Genomic DNA, 9,614 nt, shown 5'->3' on the forward strand with positions numbered 1-9,614 from the left:
CTTAACACATTCTTAACTATAAATCCCTACACTAAATCTTGGTGGCGCGTCCGCCTATTCCCGCCTCTTCAACTTATTTTATTGGGTGGAAAATAATTGGTTACAGAAAATAAAGATAAATAATGAAATAAATATATATACGAAAACTATATATAAATGGTTACATAAATATGGGGAATAAATATATATGGGACGGTTAATTAATTTTGAATATTACGTTTAATATTTATATGTTAATTATGTATGCAAGGTGGGCGTTTTTATTTATTTATTATCTGTCTGTTGGTGGCGCTGTTGTGCTCGCGCCCGGACAGGGGAGCCAAAATGTTGCCAAATCCAGGAGGCCAGCCTGTTCTATCTTTTCTATTTTTGGATGCGGATAAAAACTCCTCTGCTTGTCCAGCTGGTCAGCTTGTTGTTTTTCTGATCTGTTCCCAATTTGGTGCTCCACGTTGGCGATGGTTATTTCCCCACTAACTGCATGCTCAGCGTAGCTGAGTCTATGCAGTCCCTCATAATGCAGCTGATCTCTTCTCTTCTATTGCCCTTGAACTAGGTTCATGGCATGGCATTCATTTGAGGGTGTGGGTGAGCTGGCTCGTGGATCCCGCAATATATTGGAGCCTCTCTTAAAATCTCCCCTCTCTCTTACCGGCACCGTTGATCGCCTTGCCCCTTCGCCTATCGACCTGCCAACCTCCAAAAAAATACTCCCATATCCAGTATTTCGCCTATCCATCTCCTTCGAATGCAACACAGTCCTGTCTATAATTTTGTTTGAAATCTTTTTTTTTTTTGGTATTTAATCGCTGACGCGATATTGGATGGTCGCACGACGATGAGTCCGCATTGACCAGGTACTTCAGTTCGATGATAGGGCTGTCGATATTTTCTTGACTATCGATGGTTGTTGGTGAGTGTTTGAAATCTGTTTGTAATCTTCTCAAAAATGTGCTACTTTCTCAAATATACCGTAATATACTGAACAATTGTCGAAATATGCCTATGTATACCGATATACCGTACATAAACCGTCGACTCAATTTCGACGTCAAAATATACCGAAAAGTTTAAAATATACCGTAAACGGTCACCCTGCCGGATTCATCATCGTTCGACAATCCAATTCGCTGTAGCGATTAAATACAAAAAAAAACAATAATAAAATATCAAAGGAATATAACACTCAACATAACACTTAAGAACACACAATAAACTGCACCAGTTAACTAATAAGGGGAAAAGCTTATCACAGTTTGGATCAGCGAATTTCATCACAACATCATAATGTTGCGACTTGTTTTGTCAGCAGCCCGTCCGGGCAGCAACCTCCTCGGTCAGCAGATCTCGCAGGTTTTTCTTAAATCTAAACTTAATCTGACTGTTGTACGTAACTATGCTCGCGGCCCGGTACGAACACGCGTTCCTGTACAGGAGCATCAGCTGCGCCAGCGATTTCTGAAAGATAAACTGATGGCTAAACCAAGTGCCAACGGTAGGTAAATATAATATTTACATATATGCAGTTCATGTGTTATCAGTTCAATATCACCAACTTCTAGCGTATTCGATGGGAAAAGGTGCCGCTGCTGGTGCAGCAGCTGTCGGGTTGGGAGCCCTCTGCTATTATGGCGTGGGCCTGGGCAAGCATACGAGCATTGCCGATAATGCGATGTAAGTGTCAGTTGGTTGCAGATGGTATGCAGTCTATATCCGTTTTATTTTTTCAATAAAGAATGTGGCCACAATATGTAAAGGATCGCATCCAGAGCACGTACGCCTTCTTCGGTGGATCTTGCTTACTTACAGCAGCCACTGCAGCTGCTGTTTTTCGTTCCCCCCGAATATTATCGTTGGCCTCGCGCGGCGGCTTCCTGGTAAGTACGCACCAGTGCAACTGCCCCTTCATGCTAATCCAAGCCAACATAAAACATTTATTTTATTCGAACAGTGGTCTATTGCTTCGCTAGCGCTGGTGATTGGCAGTGGGGCAGTAGCGCGTTCAATTGAGTACCATCCGGGCCTAGGGACGAAGCACCTCGCGTGGGCAGTCCACTGCGTCATATTAGGTGCAGTCATCGCACCTCTTTGCTTCATTGGTGGTCCGATTTTGAGTCGTGCTGCTCTTTATACGGGAGGCATTGCAGGTGGCCTGTCCACAATAGCTGCATGTGCGCCAAGCGATAAGTTCCTGTACATGGGTGGCCCGTTGGCTGTTGGACTGGGATTTGTCTTTGCCTCCTCGTTGGCTTCTATGTGGCTGCCGCCAACAACAGCACTAGGTGTTGGTAAGTACTCAACAATGCCTGTGAAATCCAATCGTTTAATCCACCCTTAAATAATATTCTTTTCCTAGGTCTGGCATCGATATCCCTATACGGTGGTCTGGTACTTTTCAGTGGCTTTCTGCTTTACGACACACAGAGAATGGTCCGAAAGGCTGAGGTCCATCCCCAATACTCTTATACCACCTTCGACCCCATCAATGCGTAAGTCAATATAAATATTTTTCATAACTAGTCTTAATTATTCTTGTTTCTGCTCCAGATCAATGTCCATTTACCTTGATGTATTAAACATATTCATCCGTATTGCCACCGTATTGAGCGGAGGGCAGCGCCGATAATGAGTCCTCCAGAGCACATGTTTCGGAGACAGATCGATTATATATTTATATTACTATTGAATAAACTGATGAGTTACTAAGGGTTTTCCATTATCTCGCAATCCCTGCTTACTGGTAACCTGACTAGCTCTGACGTGCTTACATTTCTAGGGCCAACGATTAGTAACCTGCAAACAATTTCTATCGCGGAAGAGTCCCCAGGCGACTCGCCAAGAAGATTAAAATGATTGGCAGCGATATCGCTTTCTTATCTTCTGTCGAAAGACACTTCCAGAAGAGTCTTTCGGAAGTGTTGTAGGGTAAATGTAAAATTTGACAAAAAACCGCTAAGGTACAGATGTAGTACTGAGTGCCGGGTATAAAAGTTGTGACGCGTAAGAAGCGTCTCACACGTCCCTTCTTGTTAATACATATGTATGTACATAAATACCATTAAATGTATATAAATTACGAAACCAATGCAATCAGTACCATGAGGCACTACCTGGGTCCTCCGCGGATGATGGTGCTGATGCAGCAGCCTGCAGCTGGGCCTGCATTTAATGCATCACATGCTGCTGCTAATTTTTATGTTTTATCTATTGTATTCCTTCCTTTTTGTCACTGATCGTTGAAACTAATACACTTACAAACATCATTAAATCATTTAATTTTCATTTATTGTTACAAATGTTTTCTTAATTTACTCACTTTTTGTTTGCACTTCCGAACTGCTCTTAAGTAAAATCATGAATGATCTTTGCGCAACTCAAAACGATTAAGCTCTGATCTCAAAGCTCTAATCTGCAAAGCAATGCAATTTGTTTTTGTTGAAGCCCACAAGCTGCGTGGCACCGTTACTTTAGTTGCTTACTCTTTTATTCTCTCGTCTTAGCTGTAACGTTTACTTTCGCCAAACGATCGTCTGCAATCGCTTCGAAGATTAATCTTCTAGCTTTGTAGACTCTTCTCGCCAAATTGTTTGCAGAGTAATTGTACATATGCATATGTACATGAGTATGGTCACTAAACAAACAACATATAGAGGCTGCAAATCGACTAAAAACTGGCTGCCTAATCAGTATAGTGCATTGGCTCCCAGTGCCTTCGGCTCTTGGTGAGAGCCTTCGGCTGAGAGAGTTTGGCGCATGAAGCTACTATAAAAGGAGATCTCGTCGGTGGCAGAGTTACTCGCTGGTTATCCTAATTCTCAGTGCTCGTTTGCTTGTCGACGCGGAAGGTTGGTTGCGGACAAATTTTTTTTAAAATTTTTTCAGACTACTATTATGTAGCAAACTATTAAAAATTAAATTATGAAACAATTATTATGTTTTTTCACATTGCCTTTAAATGATTAATCAGCACAATCCATTGTCGTTGCCCTCACACTTACAGCGAGAGCCCTTTCACTCGCACTTTTCACTCGCACGTTTCCATAATTTTTGGCGACGAGACCTCCTTATATAGTTTCTTCATGGCAATGCGTGTATCTATTCTCGACTCTAAGCGTTTTAATTTTTAGCGCTTGAGACGTTTGGCTTTTTATACCCGGTACTCGAAGAGTAAATAGGGTATATTGAATTTGTGCGAATAACCTTTGTATGTAACGCACAGAAGGAAACGTTTCCGACCCCATAAAGTATATATATATTCTTGATCAGCATCAATAGCCGAGTTGATTGAGCCATGTCTGTCTGTCCGTCTGTCCGTCCGTCCGTCTGTCCGTCCGTCTTGTTGAGCGCCTGGATCTCAGAGACCATAAGAGCTAGAGCCACCAAATTTTGCATCCATACTTCTGTTTGCTCACACTGTTACAAGTGTATTTCAAAAAAGAGCCACGCCCCCTTCCGCCTTCGCAAAAGGGCGAAAACCTCCCAAATCTACAATTTTGAAGATAGCAGAAAACTAAAAACGCCTTTCCGTAGGGAATGGCCATTTCTATCAGATCACCAAATTGGGATCCAATTGGATCATTATTATAGCCACAATGAAGATATTAATTTTCAGTGGCCAAACCCACCCCGTCCCGCAGCTTATAGCAGCACACTCTGCTTCGCGCAGTTTATGGCCTTTGCTCCTGACACGTCTCTGCCGTTGCCTCTGCCGCGACTCTGCCCTGACTCTGCAAAGTGTGTCTCTAGGGGAGGGTGGCGAGCTAAAGGAGCGTGTTGGCGAGAGCAGTGTTGTTGATGTAGATGACAGATGAAGAAAAAATGTAAAATTTGACAAATAACCGCTAAGTTGCAGATGTAGTACTGAGTGCCGTGTATTAAAGTTGTGACGCGTAAGAAGCGTCTCACACGTCCCTTCCCGAGTTGTTTTGCTTCTGAGCTCACATACCATTCCAATGAATACCCTCAAGACTTTATGAAGAAGCTTGCCCCACAATATCAAAATAAATATATTTTGTGTGACTTTTATATGCTTTATATAATTTAGGATGAAAGGGGTAACGGGTTTAAACATCTGAATATGTATACAAGCGCTAAAAACGAAAACGCAAATGAAGTCGATAATAGATACACGCATTGCCATCATGTACATATGTATGAAATGAAATTTTTGCGAGAGTCGCTTTGCGTTCAATGCTCAAGAGAGCCCACGCCAAACTCTCTCAGCCGCAGGCTCTCTCACCAAGAGCCGAAGACACTGTGAGCCAATCCACTATACTGATTAGGCAGCCACTTTTTAGTCGATTTGCAGTCCCTATATGTTGTTTGCTTAGTGCTTATACCCAATCACGTTGGGGTTTTAGCTTACCGTTTGGAAATTATTAAGCTTTGAAATGCAAAAATGTTGATTTTTGTGAGGTATTTTTTACGAAATATTCAATTCAAACACTCGGAAAAAGTCGAAAAAAAAATCATGTGTCAGTCTCAGAGGATAGACATGACTGTCTGTGCGTCCTGTTGAGCGACTAGTTCCCAGAGACTAGAAGAGCTAGAGCAACAAAATTGTTCATCATGGCTGATGGTTTGCAGACCGTTACAACTGTATTTCAAAGATTCACCCAGCCCTTTTCCACCCCAACAAAGTACTAAAATCTGTGGCATGAACAACTTTAAAGATACGAGAAACAAAAAAATGTCACAATATGGTAGAAAATTACCATATTTATCAGATCGATGAATTTGGATCATTAATTTCTATCTAGCTATTTCTAGGCCACCTAGAGCTGGGAAAAAAATCGATTCAAACATCGCAAAAGGGTAAGAATATAATGTAATGGAGTTGTGATGCTTCACCCTGATATCGCTGGAAACTTCAAAAATATAACGTCTACTGCGGACTCGAAAAAGCCAACAGAATTATATTCTTTTATGAAGGAACATATTGCCAGCAAATTTAAGACCCCAAATTTTTTATTTTATTTGAATAATATAAGAAAACTCAACTGGAAAATTAAAAAGACTGTGCCTAACAATGTTCTAGCATTCTAGCATTTTCAAGGGAGTCTGAGAGGATTTCCCGCAGGTCAAAATTTGTATACCCGGTATATTGTATAATAGGGTACAATGTATTTGTGCGAATAACGGTTGTATGTAACGCACAGAAGGAAACGTTAGCCACGCCCCCTGCCGCCCCCGCCATTCTGTAGGGAATGACCATATCTATCAGATCACCAAATTGGGATACGATTGGATCATTATTATGGCCACAATGAAGACATTAATTTGCAGTGGCCAAACCCACCCCGTCCCGCAGCTTATATTTGTTTTTTACACATTCTCTCATTCACACTGTGCTTCGCGCAGTTTGTGGCCTCTGCCCCTGACACGTCTCTGCCTCTGCCGCGTCTCTGCCCTGACTCTGCAGTGTGTGGCTCTAGGGGAGGGTGGCGAGCTAAAGGAGCGTGTTGGCGTGAGTAGTGTTGTTGATGTAGATGACAGATGAAGAAAAAATGTAAAATTTGACAAATAACCGCTAAGTTGCAGATGTAGTACTGAGTGCCGTGTATAAAAGTTGTGACGCGTAAGAAGCGTCTCACACGTCCCTTCTCGAGTTGTTTTGCTTCTGAGCTCACATACCATTCCAATGAATACCCTCAAGACTTTATGAAGAAGCTTGCCCCACAATATCAAAATAAATATATTTTGTGTGACTTTTATATGCTTTATATAATTTAGGATGAAAGGGGTAACGGGTTTAAACATCTGAATATGTATACAAGCGCTAAAAACGAAAACGCAAATGAAGTCGATAATAGATACACGCATTGCCATCATGTACATATGTATGAAATGAAATTTTTGCGAGAGTCGCTTTGCGTTCAATGCTCAAGAGAGCCCACGCCAAACTCTCTCAGCCGCAGGCTCTCTCACCAAGAGCCGAAGACACTGTGAGCCAATCCACTATACTGATTAGGCAGCCACTTTTTAGTCGATTTGCAGTCCCTATATGTTGTTTGCTTAGTGCTTATACCCAATCACGTTGGGGTTTTAGCTTACCGTTTGGAAATTATTAAGCTTTGAAATGCAAAAATGTTGATTTTTGTGAGGTATTTTTTACGAAATATTCAATTCAAACACTCGGAAAAAGTCGAAAAAAAAATCATGTGTCAGTCTCAGAGGATAGACATGACTGTCTGTGCGTCCTGTTGAGCGACTAGTTCCCAGAGACTAGAAGAGCTAGAGCAACAAAATTGTTCATCATGGCTGATGGTTTGCAGACCGTTACAACTGTATTTCAAAGATTCACCCAGCCCTTTTCCACCCCAACAAAGTACTAAAATCTGTGGCATGAACAACTTTAAAGATACGAGAAACAAAAATGTCACAATATGGTAGAAAATTACCATATTTATCAGATCGATGAATTTGGATCATTAATTTCTATCTAGCTATTTCTAGGCCACCTAGAGCTGGGAAAAAAAATCGATTCAAACATCGCAAAAGGGTAAGAATATAATGTAATGGAGTTGTGATGCTTCACCCTGATATCGCTGGAAACTTCAAAAAATATAACGTCTACTGCGGACTCGAAAAAGCCAACAGAATTATATTCTTTTATGAAGGAACATATTGCCAGCAAATTTAAGACCCCAAATTTTTTATTTTATTTGAATAATATAAGAAAACTCAACTGGAAAATTAAAAAAGACTGTGCCTAACAATGTTCTAGCATTCTAGCATTTTCAAGGGAGTCTGAGAGGATTTCCCGCAGGTCAAAATTTGTATACCCGGTATATTGTATAATTCACCCAGCCCTTTTCCACCCCAACAAAGTACTAAAATCTGTGGCATGAACAACTTTAAAGATACGAGAAACAAAAAAATGTCACAATATGGTAGAAAATTACCATATTTATCAGATCGATGAATTTGGATCATTAATTTCTATCTAGCTATTTCTAGGCCACCTAGAGCTGGGAAAAAAATCGATTCAAACATCGCAAAAGGGTAAGAATATAATGTAATGGAGTTGTGATGCTTTCACCCCTGATATCGCTGGAAACTTCAAAAATATAACGTCTACTGCGGACTCGAAAAAGCCAACAGAATTATATTCTTTTATGAAGGAACATATTGCCAGCAAATTTAAGACCCCAAATTTTGTATTTTATTTGAATAATATAAGAAAACTCAACTGGAAAATTAAAAAGACTGTGCCTAACAATGTTCTAGCATTCTAGCATTTTCAAGGGAGTCTGAGAGGATTTCCCGCAGGTCAAAATTTGTATACCCGGTATATTGTATTATAGGGTACAATGTATTTGTGCGAATAACGGTTGTATGTAACGCACAGAAGGAAACGTTAGCCACGCCCCCTGCCGCCCCCGCCATTCTGTAGGGAATGACCATATCTATCAGATCACCAAATTGGGATACGATTGGATCATTATTATGGCCACAATGAAGACATTAATTTGCAGTGGCCAAACCCACCCCGTCCCGCAGCTTATATTTGTTTTACACATTCTCTCATTCACACTGTGCTTCGCGCAGTTTGTGGCCTCTGCCCCTGACACGTCTCTGCCTCTGCCGCGTCTCTGCCCTGACTCTGCAGTGTGTGGCTCTAGGGGAGGGTGGCGAGCTAAAGGAGCGTGTTGGCGTGAGTAGTGTTGTTGATGTAGATGACAGATGAAGAAAAAATGTAAAATTTGACAAATAACCGCTAAGTTGCAGATGTAGTACTGAGTGCCGTGTATAAAAGTTGTGACGCGTAAGAAGCGTCTCACACGTCCCTTCTCGAGTTGTTTTGCTTTTGAGCTCACATACCATTCCAATGAATACCCTCAAGACTTTATGAAGAAGCTTGCCCCACAATATCAAAATAAATATATTTTGTGTGACTTTTATATGCTTTATATAATTTAGGATGAAAGGGGTAACGGGTTTAAACATCTGAATATGTATACAAGCGCTAAAAACGAAAACGCAAATGAAGTCGATAATAGATACACGCATTGCCATCATGTACATATGTATGAAATGAAATTTTGCGAGAGTCGCTTTGCGTTCAATGCTCAAGAGAGCCCACGCCAAACTCTTCAGCCGCAGGCTCTCTCACCAAGAGCCGAAGACACTGTGAGCCAATCCACTATACTGATTAGGCAGCCACTTTTTAGTCGATTTGCAGTCCCTATATGTTGTTTGCTTAGTGCTTATACCCAATCACGTTGGGGTTTTAGCTTACCGTTTGGAAATTATTAAGCTTTGAAATGCAAAAATGTTGATTTTTGTGAGGTATTTTTTACGAAATATTCAATTCAAACACTCGGAAAAAGTCGAAAAAAAAAAAATCATGTGTCAGTCTCAGAGGATAGACATGACTGTCTGTGCGTCCTGTTGAGCGACTAGTACCCAGAGACTAGAAGAGCTAGAGCAACAAAATTGTTCATCATGGCTGATGGTTTTGCAGACCGTTACAACTGTATTTCAAAGATTCACCCAGCCCTTTTCCACCCCAACAAAGTACTAAAATCTGTGGCATGAACAACTTTAAAGAACAACGAGAAACAAAACGAGAAGGGACGTGTGAGACGCTTCTTACGCGTCACAACTTTTAT

General features: G+C 41.0%; 1 protein-coding gene across 1 annotated transcript; it reads left to right on the top strand.

The window, feature by feature from the left end:
• Nucleotides 1-1,127: 1,127 nt before the first annotated feature.
• On the top strand, nucleotides 1,128-2,651 carry LOC117898505 (growth hormone-inducible transmembrane protein). The gene is made up of 6 exons (XM_034807961.1): nucleotides 1,128-1,495; nucleotides 1,563-1,674; nucleotides 1,736-1,877; nucleotides 1,952-2,288; nucleotides 2,357-2,489; nucleotides 2,548-2,651. The coding sequence occupies exons 1-6, from the start codon at nucleotides 1,288-1,290 to the stop codon at nucleotides 2,624-2,626; spliced, it is 1,011 nt and encodes a 336-aa protein (XP_034663852.1). The 5' UTR covers nucleotides 1,128-1,287; the 3' UTR covers nucleotides 2,627-2,651.
• Nucleotides 2,652-9,614: the final 6,963 nt, after the last annotated feature.

Source organism: Drosophila subobscura, chromosome A (assembly GCF_008121235.1).
Source record: "Drosophila subobscura isolate 14011-0131.10 chromosome A, UCBerk_Dsub_1.0, whole genome shotgun sequence".
Lineage (NCBI taxonomy): Eukaryota > Metazoa > Arthropoda > Insecta > Diptera > Drosophilidae > Drosophila > Drosophila subobscura.

What these genes read in the sequence shown, in the direction of transcription:
- LOC117898505 (XM_034807961.1), top strand. Translation starts at nt 1,288, where the DNA reads ATGTTGCGACTTGTTTTGTCAGCAGCCCGTCCGGGCAGCAACCTCCTC. An exon ending in GGCTAAACCAAGTGCCAACG is followed by an intron (nt 1,496 to 1,562) that starts GTAGGTAAATAT and finishes ACCAACTTCTAG; the next exon opens with CGTATTCGATGGGAAAAGGT. An exon ending in ACCTTCGACCCCATCAATGC is followed by an intron (nt 2,490 to 2,547) that starts GTAAGTCAATAT and finishes TTTCTGCTCCAG; the next exon opens with ATCAATGTCCATTTACCTTG.